This window comes from Podarcis liolepis (assembly GCF_965112155.1).
Source record: "Podarcis liolepis genome assembly, chromosome: 1".
NCBI lineage: Eukaryota > Metazoa > Chordata > Lepidosauria > Squamata > Lacertidae > Podarcis > Podarcis liolepis.
Window position 1 is genome coordinate 84,629,769 of NC_139554.1, and position 12,549 is coordinate 84,642,317.

Consider the following 12,549-nt stretch of genomic DNA (forward strand, 5'->3'; position numbering starts at 1 on the left):
GCTCAATGTGGGGTGCATTATTATTTTCTTCCCCATTTTCCTCTCACAACAACTCTGTGAGGTAGGTTAGGCTGAGAGACAGTGATTGGCCCAATATCACACACTGAGCTTCATGGCTAAGTGGGGATTCGAACTCTGGTCTCCTAGGTTCCAGACCAGGACCCTAACCATTACGCCACACTGGTTTTCCAAGTGTAGGGGCAGGGAGAGGCACAAAATGGTGGCAAATAGGCAGAATTTGGCATTAGTTGGCAATTACTGACATCATATCTAACTTATCTGTGGCCCTTGTGTGGGTTAATTAATAAAAGAACCATTTGGATGCCTGGATTCAAAACACGGGACATTGCACACACTCCATCGGAGGAGAACCTCCAGCAAAATTTAAAACAGTCATAGAGTTAAACTGCAGCATAGCATGGGAATATAGTTTGTTAGACCCCTTTTCATTTCCTGTTTAATCTGCTTACAGCACTTGCCCCCCTCTCTACCGCTCTGTCAATGAGCAAACCACACTTGTTTAACAGCTTTATTAACAAAACCCAAATGTCAGATTCATGCATTATTCCATGCTGCAGCAAGGAGAACACAGGCAGAATGCTCATGGGTACAAAATACAGATAATTAGCTTCAAACACCCAGTCTTGGCAAGTTCAGACATGTCCTTCCTGGTCGATTACATGGGACAAAGATAGTGTGAGGAAAGGAAAGGAAAGAAGCTTCACTTCCTCACCAAAGGTGAGGGGGTGTGACCTAACTGAATCTAGCAATAGAACTTTGGTCTTAACCCCTTCATGCATTACCATATTTTTCTGTGTATAAGACTAGGTGTTTAAAAAAATAGGATTAAAATTGGGCCCCTTCTTACACACGGGCAGTGCTGAGGGGTGTGTTCTTAATTTGGCGTCCCCCAAAATAGGGAGCGTCTTATACATGGGGTTGTCTTATACACGGAAAAATACGGTAATTAGCCCTATGTTTTCTTGTTTTGTTTGACTGCAATTTCCCACGGCATGAATATTTTGGGGCAACAAAATTATAGAAAGACTGTTCCTCTCTGCCTGCTTTTAGCAGTGCCTTGCAATTTGAAGATTTTCTTAAAAAACCTTTTTATACTTCTTTAGGTCTCACTTTTCTAGCACAGAAGTGCTTATTTCCTTTAAAAAAACTGACCTCCTTTCTTGCAGCAATGTCCATTATTTATGGACTGCACAGTGCTCCATCTAGGAATATCCCACAAAGGCAAAAAATGGTTTTGACTGTTTGTTTTACATAGGTTTCTACCCTGTCTCCTTTATTATTATTATTTTGCAGCCCAAATAAGCTGAGAGCATGGTGGAGTCTTCCAAGAGCTCTACTGTATGCTCAGATCCTGATTTACCATGCCCACAAAAACTTAATTTGCAGTTGTGCAGAAAAGGTGGTTTTGCTTTTGTTTTCTCCATAGTCTATGGCTTTTTGAGTGGGTGATTCTTCCAGACTTTGAAAACAAGTAATTTCCAGGAAAGGGCTGGCTGCTTTGCTTCAGAAAAGTCCTGTGGCTCCCTTTGTCCATGCATGTGAATAGTCAACACATATTGATAGGTCAGCATGCATTCAAATATTTCCTATAAGGGTCCTCATTGATGGTGGGGCACTTGGACATTTATAATGGTACAAATCTATTTAATCCAGAATGACAAAAATAGTGTGGATGGTATAAAAGCCCCAAAATGTAATCATGTCAGTTGACCTTTAGGTATGTCCATAAATGATTTGCCATTGTTTGTCATGTTTGTTTGAGTCCTGCACACCATATAAGGTTTTCCTTCTCCCTGTGTGGAATGTTCCCTTAGTCCAAATTGCTGACCAGGGAAGTACCAGCTTTCTGTGTTTAACGGAGATGATATAGGATATCATTGCATAGCTTTGTACTATTGTGGATCCTTCTTTCCACTTTTCCAGTTTATTCCAAAATATGCAGCCAGCAGTGCTGGCAGCTAAAGTCTGGGCACACACCCCGGTTGCACTTTAATACTTAGCTAATTTTGTCCTTGTAACTTGCTGCTCACCAAGTGTTAGTACAGTGGTGCCCCGCAAGACGAATGCCTCGCAATACGGAAAACTCGCTAGACGAAAGTTTTGGAGGTGCTTCGCAAAACGAATTTCCTATGGGCTTGCTTCGCAAGATGACAATGTCTTGCGAGTTCCTGCTGGTTTTTTCCCCTCCCCCCCTTTTTCTAAGCCGCTAAGCCGCTAAGCCGCTTATCAGCTGATCCGATCAGCAGATAAGCCGCTAAAAGAAGAAGAAGAAGAAGAAGAAGAAGAAGAAGAAGAAGAGGAGGAGGAGGAGTTTGGATTTGATATCCCGCCTTTCACTCCCCTTCAGGAGTCTCAAAGCGGCTAACATTCTCCTTTCCCTTCCTCCCCCACAACAAACACTCTGTGAGGTGAGTGGGGCTGAGAGACTTCACAGAAGTGTGACTGGCCCAAGGTCACCTAGCAGCTGCATGTGGAGGAGCGGAGACACGAACCTGGTTTCCCAGATTACGTGACTACCGCTCATAGCCGCTAATAGCGCTAATCCGCTAATCCGTCAATGGGCTTGCTTCGCAAGACGAAAAAACCACTAGACGGAGAGAATCACGGAACGGATTCTTTTCATCTTGCGAGGCACCACTGTAATGGTTGTCCCTAGCAGAACATATGAATGGCAAAGGACATGACACTGCTATATGTCTGCTAGGAGGGAGAAGTCATATCACACACCAAGCTACTCAAGTTTTTGATACTGAGTTGTCTGCACCCACTAACTTTTTTTTAAAAAAAGTATTTATCACTTTCCATTTTTCAGCAATAGATAAAAAACCCAAAAATAACATCAAATCAACTCCCCACCCCCAATCCATGGAATAGTGGGCTTCTAACAACTTTTAGCACCCTTTAACAAACTACAGTTCCCATGATTCTTTGAGAGAAACCATGGCCTTTCAGCTGATTCCTTGGTGGCCCACTGGAATGCGGAATTAAACAGGGCTATTGACTGTCTGGCTCTGAAGCGCCCTCTCCGATTGCATGGAGCTCGGACAGCCCTGTGGTTTTCCCTGGAGCTGAGGACAATGAAGCAATTGCTGTGACAGCTAGAGTGCCGGGGGCAGAAGATTCATTTTGAATTGAACCAAACATGGGTTAGAGCTCAACGTTGAGCCTACCAAGTGGTTATAGCGATGGTGAAGAGGACCTTCTTCGCCGCCTCCTATTGTATCTGCAGAAAACAGCAGCAGAAAACGCTTTCAGGTGGTTTGCAATCTAATGGAACCACCTTTGCTGTCAGGGCCTGGTGAGGACCCCAAGATCTCCTGCAATGATTTTGGAAAGTTTTTTGCATATCAAGTCACTCAGATTCAGAAAGAGGTAGGCTCCACCATGGTGGTTGGACCAGGGCAGGAGAGTGCTAGAGTCCTGTCTAGTCAAGTTGCACGGGGTCAGTTCCAATCTGTTACCTCTTAGGATGTGGACAGGCTGCTTGGATGAGTGAATTCGACCACCCTTCTCCTTGATCCTTGCCTGTCCTGCTCATAAAAGCGAACCAGGAAGGGCTGGGTGATGGGCTCCATGGGGTGGTGACTGCCTTCCTCTGTAAAGGAGTCTTTCCAGACCTGCTTAAAGAAGCGGTTATTAAATCACTTCTTAAAAAACATCTTTGGACCCGGCCAATATGGCCAACTATCGCCCAGTCTCAAATCTTCCATTCTTGGGCAAGGTGATTGAGCGGGTGGTTGCTGAACAACTCAAGGCATGCCTGGAGGATGTGGACCATTTGGATCCCTTCTAATTGGAATTCAAGCCTCATCATGGGACTGAAACGGCCTTGGTTGCGCTGGTCGATGATCTCTGGCGGGCTAGGGACAAAGGTAAAAGCTGTTTCCTAGTTCTGCTGGATCTCTCAGTGGCCTTTGATACCATCGACCATAACATCCTTCTGGACCGTCTAGAGGGGCCGGGAGCTGGGGGCACTGTCATATAGTGGTTCTGCTCCTTCCTCCTGGGCCATGTTCAGAAAGTGGTGGGGGGGATGAGTGTTCAGACCCCTGGGCTCTCACTTGTGGGGTGTCTCAGGGCTCTGTCCTCTCCCTAATGCTTTTCAACATCTATATGAAGCCGCTGGGAGAGATCATCAGGAGGTTTGGGCTGGGTGTTCACCAGTATGTGGATGATACCCAGTTCTACCTCTCCTTTAAATCATAACCATTGAAGGTCCTCTGTGAGTGTCTGGAGGTGGTTGGAGGATGGAAGGCAGCTAACAGATTGAGGCTGAATCCTGACAAGACAAGTACTATTTTGGGGGGACAGGGTGGGCAGGTGTGGGGCACTCTCTGGTCCTGAATGGGGTAACTGTGCCCCTGAAGGACCAGGTGCGCAGCCTAGGAGTCATTTTGGACTCACAGCTGTCCATGGAGGCACAGGTCAGTTCTGTGTCCAGGGCAGCTGTCTACCAGCTCCACCTGGAATGCTGACTGAGACCCTACCTGCCTGCAGACTATCTCGCCAGTGTGGTGCATGCTATGGGTATCTCCCACTTGGACTACTGCAATGCACTCTACGTGGGGCTACCTTTGAAGGTGACTTGGAAACTACAACTAATCCAGCTATACTGGTGACCGGGAGTGGCCGCTGGGACTATATAACACCAGTCCTAAAGGGTCTTCCTTGGCTCCCAGTGTGTTTCCAATCACAATTCAAATTGTTGGTGCTGACCTTTAAAGCCCTAAACGGCCTTGGCCTAGTATACCTGAAGGAGTGTCTCCACCCACATCATTCAGCCTGAGGTTCTCCACCGAGGGTCTTCTGGTTCCCTCACTGTGAGAAGCAAAGTTACAGGGAACCAGGCAGAGGGCCTTCTTGGTAGTGGCACCCTCCCTGTGGAACACCCTCCCATCAGATGTTGAGGAGATAAAGAGGTACACAAGATTTAGAAGAAATATATTTTAAAAAATAAAAAATTGTCCAGTAGCACCTTAAAGGTAAAGGTAAAGGTACCCCTGACCGTATGGGCCAGTCTTGACAGACGCTAGGGTTGTGCGCCCATCTCACTCAAGAGGCCGGGGGCCAGCGCTGTCCGGAGACACTTCTGGGTCACGTGGCCAGCGTGACAAAGCTGCATCTGGCGAGCCAGCACAGCACATGGAAACGCCGTTTACCTTCCCGCCAGTAAGCAGTCCCTATTTATCTACTTGCACCCGGCGGTGCTTTTGAACTGCTAGGTTGGCAGGTGCTGGGACCGAGCAACGGGAGCGCACCCCGCCGCGGGGATTTGAACCACCAACCTTTCGATCGGCAAGCCCTAGGCGCTGAGGCTTTTACCCACAGCGCCACCCGCGTCCCTAGTAGCACCTTAGAGACCAACTAGGTTTGTTCTTGGTATGAGCTTTCATGTGCATGCATACTTCTTCAGATACACTGAAACAGAAGTCACCAGTCCTTTATATATAGTGAGAGGGTGGGGAGGGGTATTACTCAGAAGGGTGGTGGGAATGGGTGATTGGTTGATAGGTGTGGTCTTACAGGAAAAAGCAAGGGATGAGATGGCCTAAAATAGCTTTATCATGTATAATGAGATAAGAATCCAATGTCTCTATTCAGACCAGGTCTCTCCATGGTTTTAAGTTTAGTAATAAGTTTTAATTCAGCAACTTCTCTTTCCAGTCTATTTCTGAAATACTTTTGTAATATGACAGCTACTTTGAGATCTTGTATAGAATGTCCTGGGAGATTGAAGTGTTCTCCTACTGGTTTCTCTGTCTTGTGATTCCTGATGTCAGATTTATGTCCATTTATCTTTTGGCATAGGGTTTGGCCTGTTTGTCCAATATAGAGAGCTGAAGGGCACTGTTGGCATTTGATAGCAAACACAATGTTAGAAGATGAGCAATTAAATAGTCCTGAGATAGTATGTTTGATGTTGTTGGGTCCAGTGATGGTGTTGTCTGGGTGTAAAGGTAAAGGGACCCCTGACCATTAGGTCCAGTTGTGGCCGACTCTGGGGTTGTGGCGCTCATCTCACTTTATTGGCTGTGGGAGCCGGCGTACATCTTCTGGGTCATGTGGCCAGCATGACTAAGCCGCTTCTGGCAAACCAGAGCAGTGCACGGAAATGCCGTTTACCTTCCCGCTGGAGCGGTACCTATTTATCTACTTGTACTTTGACGTGCTTTCGAACTGCTAGGTTGGCAGGAGCAGGGACCAATCAACGGGAGCTCACCCTGTCGTGGGGATTCGAACTGCCGACCTTCTGATTGGCAAGTCCTACGCTCTGTGGTTTAACCCACAGCGCCACCCGCATCCCTGTCTGGTGTATGTGGCAGCAAAGTTGGCATCTGGGTTTATTACAGACTCTGTTACTTTTTCTTTTATATTTCCCACCTTCTCACGCTGCCTGCCTTTCAGAGGTTTTTACCCCCATCTCCAGTAATTTCATCATCCATTCTCCTTCCTTACTCAACTTACACCCCTGCCCCCAACCAGTTTCTTTTCTCTCTCCTCTATTGTCTTTTTACATTCGCTTCTTTCTCGTTTAAACTTCCTTTCTATCCACTTTCTTTCTATGTGCAGTTTTTTCGTTTATTATTTTCTATTAAAGGTAAAGGGACCCCTGACCATTAGGTCCGGTTGTGACTGACTCTGGGGTTGCGGTGCTCATCTCGCTTTATTGGCTGAGGGAGCTGGCGTACAGCTTCCGGGTCATGTGGCCAGCATGACTAAGCCGCTTCTGGCGAACCAGAGCAGCGGATGGAAACTCCCATTTTCCTTCCCGCTGGAGCGGTACCTATTTATCTACTTGCACTTTGACGTGCTAGGTTGGCAGGAGCAGGGACCAAGCAGCGGGAGCTCACCCCGTTGCGGGGATTCGAACCACTGACCTTTTGATCGGCAAGTCCTAGGCTCTGTGGTTTAACCCACAGCGCCACCCGCGTCTTGTAGTCTTGTACTGGTCCCATTAACTCTGTGTAACCCAGTAGGATACAGGCTCAGTTCTGGAAATTAGAGCCATTCAGAGATTTCCCTGTGGGCAGGGAACACTTTCTCCCTTTGGGTCTGGAGTGCAGAGAGCCCAAAGGCACAGGCATAGTGAGCTTTAACAGTGACAAAGAACCACATTCTAAAGTTTCTGGCCTGCTTTAGACTATCAGATCCTAGCTTAATGAGCCAGGATATACACAGGCTTTGTGCTCTCAAATGCAGCCATTTTTCTCCTCATTTCTCCCTTTGTGCAAGTGCAGAATCAAGCCAGAAAGCTGCAGTTAACCATGCCTTTCCAGGATTTGCAAATTGGGAAATGTGTTTAAGGGCTTCCAAACAAGTCAGGATTTAGAGCCCTACTTTAAATCATGGTGGACTCACTGTAGCTTCCTAGTTTGTTTCGCTGCTTGCATGAAAGGGAGAAGCAGTGTGGGCACTCAGAGGGTGTGTGCAGTTGCACAAACAGTGTACCTAACTTGGCTTACTTAAGGTAGGCTTGGATCATGCATACCTGGCCACTGTTTCCCCAGAGATGGGAATGAGGGGTGCATGTGCATGCGGAAAGGGAATCAGGAGACTTGCTGCTCCTATAGTCACACATTCTGTTTGCCGGTTGCCCAGTTCATTGCTCTTTTTAGTTAAGAGTGTCATTTATTCTGACAATTTATAGTGACATCTGCTCCTTCCCACTCTCAGTGTGTGCATGTGTCTGTCTGTGTTTGCTGGGGTTACTGGTGGTTAATACTGCCTGCTGGCAGTCCAAAAGACTGCCTTGCCTTTATTATCTCTCTGCATTTTCTCTTTCTCTCTGTCCCTCCCTCCCTCCTTTTCAGGGAATTGCCCTGTTCCTTACAAGGTTTAACTATGTCAAGCCTTTATCCTCAGCATCTCTGTGCCAGATCTTCTGTGTTTGCTTTCTCTCCCACCACCACGCCTTCCTTGCCTTCCTCTCTCTGCAGTGTGTGTTGGCCCCTTTATTTCTCACCTTCCCAGCCTTGGGAGTATTGCTTGTCTAAGTGAGCCCCATGAGCACCCCTCATCCCTGTTCCCCACCCCCTTCCCAGGCATGATGTGGGGGGGGGGAGAAACTCTGCTTTGTTTCTCCCCCTCTGATCCCTGGCACCAGGATTACCATCTCTCTTCCTTTCTCCTGCGTGCCCTCAACTCAATAAACGGGTGAGATCAATGCTAGGGGTTGGGGGCCCAGGGACGAGGGACTGAATGAGCTGTGTTGTCCCCAGGAGTGAGTGAGTGAGGGTGGGTGGGATGGGCAGGAAGTGGAGGGGCTGAATGAGCCCACTGTGTGAGTGGAATGGGGGTGGGTGGGTAGGAAGGAAGGAAAGGTTTCCTGCTGCATTTAAATAATTAAAACCTGAAACTTATTGTAAGAGACAGGCCACCTGCATCCTAACACCAACTGTAATGTCACAGGGAGCAAGATACCCCCCTCCCCATTTTCTTAACACAGCCCCTACCTAACTGGGAGATGTCAGAATCTTTCCGCCCCCTCCAGATTCACAATTGCAGCAGTCAAATTATGGTGGGAAGCTGAATTCCCTAGGCATTTGGATTCTAGTCTTGACACCCTCCCCTTCTCTTCACACTCTTGAGCCTTACACTATTGCTCCTTCCTCTTGCTACTCAGTTGGGGATTATGATTAGCTCCTTAGGGGGCCGCCTAGGATGGAAGCTGAGGCCAAGTGAGATCTGCTCGGCCATGGCTACCCTCTCTAACATTTTGCTAATTTGCCCATCTGGGTGTCTGCCTTGCAGGTTGGCTTCAGTTGTTTACAGTGTCTAAAATGGCTTGTGTGTGTGTGTGTGTGTGTGTGTGTGTGTGTGTATTTGAGTTTTCATTTTTCTACATTTCAAAATAAATATTTTACAAACGTTAAACTATCCAATGACTTCTCTTCTTCTCCTTCCATGGTTCATCTTACATATCATACATTCCTGCATATTTTATTATATCCATTCAAATCCAATTTTCCACTTTTACATCAATCAAATATTGTTTACTCTGTTGAATTTATCTTAATGCTGACAGCGTTTTCAGCTGCGTACAATTATTTTCCATATATTAAATAAATATTTTCTACTCTTCTAAATATACATTCTTCTTGCTCTCTTATAGTGAGAGTAAATATTTTAAGAGATGCAAGGAATCTCTGTCGATTGTTGGGGTTGCACTCAGATATATGGTGGTGGTACCCCCTCAGCCTTCATGGAAACTTGGTTTCTGAGCTGGGGAACCAGTTCAGATCTCCTTTGGTGGAAAGAACAATGCAGAAGGATGCTGAACCTGAGCCTCATGCTGGAGAATAATGTGGAAAGGATTTCAGAGGCAATGGGGTTGCACTCTGGGATACTCTGTTGCTTTGTGTGAGAGTCTGGGTTTCTTACATAAGTTGCAGAACACATTCTTGGTTATTGCTGAGGTCAGGGCCAGTGGCGTAGCGTGGGGGGTGCAGGGGGGGCCAGCCGCACCGGGCGCAACATCTGGGGGTTAGGGTTAGGGGGCGCAAATCCACGGGTTAGGGGGTGCAAATGACTTGCCTTGCCCCGGGTGCTGACAACCTACACTACGCCACTGGTCAGGGCTGTCTTACACATAGGTGCTAGGGCTGCCAGGCGTGGGCTCTCAGGGACGGCAGGCCAAGAGTCCAGGGCTGAGATTTGGAGTCCGGGGATTGGGAAGAGCCGACAGCTGCTGCCGAGCAGAGGCCGTCAGAGCGCCTCCTCCCCGGGCTCAACTGTTGTTGCGCTGGGCTCTGCTTGTCCTCCCCACCCCAGGTGCCTGGTCCCGGCCTTGCTCTGCTGCCACTGCCGCCACCTCCTCAGGCTACTCTGTTGTTGCTGAGATGGCTCAACAACTCTGGGCAACCTGAGGGGGTGGGCGCCGGGTGGATCTTTGCACCCCGGCACCACATATGCTTAAGACAGCCCTGTCTCCTCCAGCACCATAATTCAAAAGCATCAATTCTTCATCCATCAGCCTTTATGGTCCAGCTCTCACTACCATACATCATTACTGGGAAAACCATAGCTTTAACTACACGGACCTTTGTCGGCAAGGTGATGTCTCTGCTTTTTAAGATGCTGCCTAGGTTTGTCATTGCTTTTCTCCCAAGAAGCAGGCATCTTTAAATTTCATCCGTTCCAAGACGGACAGGTCATAGTGGAGAGTTTTGACCAAACATGATCCACCTGGAGCAGGAACTGGCAAGCCACTCCAGTATCCCTGCCAAGAAAACTCCATGGACAAAGACAACAGGCTTTACAGGATAGCACAGGCCAAAAAGAACGGACTGATTCCTTCGCTCTGGGGGTGTACCTTGCAAGCTTAACTATGACAGTGGCGAGAGAAAGCAGAGAGGGATTGGAGAGGTAAAGGTAGCAAAAGAGCAGTGTAGGTAAATGTATCACTTAAGATGCCATTTTGATTACAGATTAAGGCACACACACCCTTGTCCTTGTGCATGCGCACACATGCCAGCCACTTTTTTGTGTTGTAGTACCCCGTTGCTGTGGGCTTTTTTGTGTGTGTGAATACTGGAACCTCATGGGCCATTCCCACCCCTTTGTAATTTTCATTCCCGGCTAAGTGAAGGCTTATGCCATGAGGCCCAGTCATGCAACACTTGCATTCTCACATTTGCACACACCCAGCAGCTGCATAGGATTGCACCACATGGAAGCAGCTCCTGCACCAGTGCTGGCATGTGCGAATGGGGCAAGCGCTGTGGTCATTTTATGGGGAAAGTGGGGCTGGAGGAGAAATGATTGTTTGCTGCTTGCAGCGCAAAGCCTTGTCTCAGCAGATCCCACTCTTCAAATGCTCCAGAAGGTGTTTGCAAATATGCTCAGAAACACAGGGCTGAGATGATGCTTCCTCAGTCGGTAGGGGATGTTGGTGGTGGAAATTTGTATGCTCCTCTTCACCTCCTTCACTGCCTCACCTTCTCTTTCTGCCTGCCCTTTCCATTCCCCCAAAGGACCCGATACATCAGCACGGAGTTGGGCATGCGCCAGCGCCTCTTTGTGGGAGTGCTGACCTCGAAGAACACATTGCACTCCCTCGCAGTGGCGGTGAACCGCACCTTGGGACACCGGCTGGAGCGATTGGTCTACTTCACGGGCACCCGGGGGCGCAAAGTTCCTCACGGCATGACGGTGGTGACGCACGGTGACGAGAGGCCCATCTGGAACATGTACCAGACTGTCAAGTATGTGCTGGACCATTACGTGGCTGACTTCGACTGGGTTTTCCTGGTGCAGGACGACACCTACACCGAGGCCCACCGTGTGAACCGCTTGGCCTCTCACCTCAGCATTGACACTCTGCTCTACATGGGCCGGCCAGAGGAGTTCATTGGTGGGGACACGCAAGGGCGCTACTGCTATGGTGGCTTCGGCTACCTGCTTTCCCGGGCCCTTCTCCTGAGGTTGCAGCCTCACCTGGAAAGCTGCCGGAACGACATCCTGAGCGCCCATCCTGATGAGTGGCTGGGGCGCTGCATCATTGACTACACTGGGGTAGATTGTGTGGCAGAGCGTGAGGTAAGAAGGGCCAGCTGCACTGTAGTGTCCCTCTCCTGTGTTCATTTATTTAACTTATTTTGTATATACTACTGAATCATAAAAAACCTCTAAGCGGTTTACATACAATATACGCAAATGTTATTGGTACAAAAAACAATATGGCGGAGGCACCTCCTGCCTAATATGAAGGGGCAGGGAGTTGCAGTGTAGGTGCTGCTAAGCCATGGGACTAATATCCTTGCAAATGTGGAGTGAACATGATCATGTGTTTCAAAGATTAGGGGGAGGAACCAAACACTCAATATTACAGGATGAATTCTTGATCCCAGTTGAAAGCTGAGCTTCCTCTTCAGACATGCTTTTGTTCCCTTACAACTGGAGGGGAATACCAGCTGGTTGTATGTCATGGTTATATGTACAGTGGTGCCTCGCAAGACAAAATTAATCCGTTCCGCGAGTCTCTTCGTCTAGCGGTTTTTTCGTCTTGCGAAGCAACCCTATTAGTGGCTTAGCGGATTAGCGCTATTAGCGGTTTAGCGGCTATTAAAGGCTTAGTGGCTATTAAAGGCTTAGCGGATTAGCGGCTAAAAGGCTATTAGCGGCTTAGAAAAAGGGGGGGAAGCAAAAAAAAATCGGAACACTGGCAAGACGTTTTCGTCTTGCAAAGCAAGCCCATAGGGAAAATCGTCTTGTGAAGCAGCTCAAAAACGGAAAACCCTTTCGTCTAGCGGGTTTTCCGTCTTGCGGGGCACCACTGTACTAACATGGATGGCCTGGATTTCCCTGTCATATATTTTTCTCTTATTCCTTCTCCCCACCAGGGCCTGCATTACCAGTATTTTGAACTTGCAAAGAACACTGACCCTGAGAGAGAGAGCGACCCGCGATTCAACACGGCCTTCACTGTTCACCCTGTGCTGGACCCTGTCCAGATGTACCGGCTGCACAGACATTTTGCGCGTGTGGAACTGGAGCACACATACCAGGAAATCCAGCAGCTACAGGTAA

General features: G+C 48.1%; 2 protein-coding genes across 3 annotated transcripts in view; both read left to right on the forward strand.

Moving 5' to 3' along the window:
* OBSL1 (obscurin like cytoskeletal adaptor 1) overlaps positions 1–12,549 on the forward strand; it is a 164,772-nt gene that overhangs the window by 86,358 nt on the left and 65,865 nt on the right. The window lies entirely within an intron of this gene.
* CHPF (chondroitin polymerizing factor) overlaps positions 1–12,549 on the forward strand; it is a 34,258-nt gene that overhangs the window by 16,684 nt on the left and 5,025 nt on the right. For both annotated transcript variants that reach the window (XM_083472894.1, XM_083472893.1), the window contains exons 2-3: positions 10,995–11,559; positions 12,363–12,545. In XM_083472894.1, the coding sequence (XP_083329020.1) occupies positions 11,023–11,559; positions 12,363–12,545 (720 nt within the window). In that variant the 5' untranslated portion in view covers positions 10,995–11,022. The remainder of the gene's footprint in view (positions 1–10,994; positions 11,560–12,362; positions 12,546–12,549) is intronic.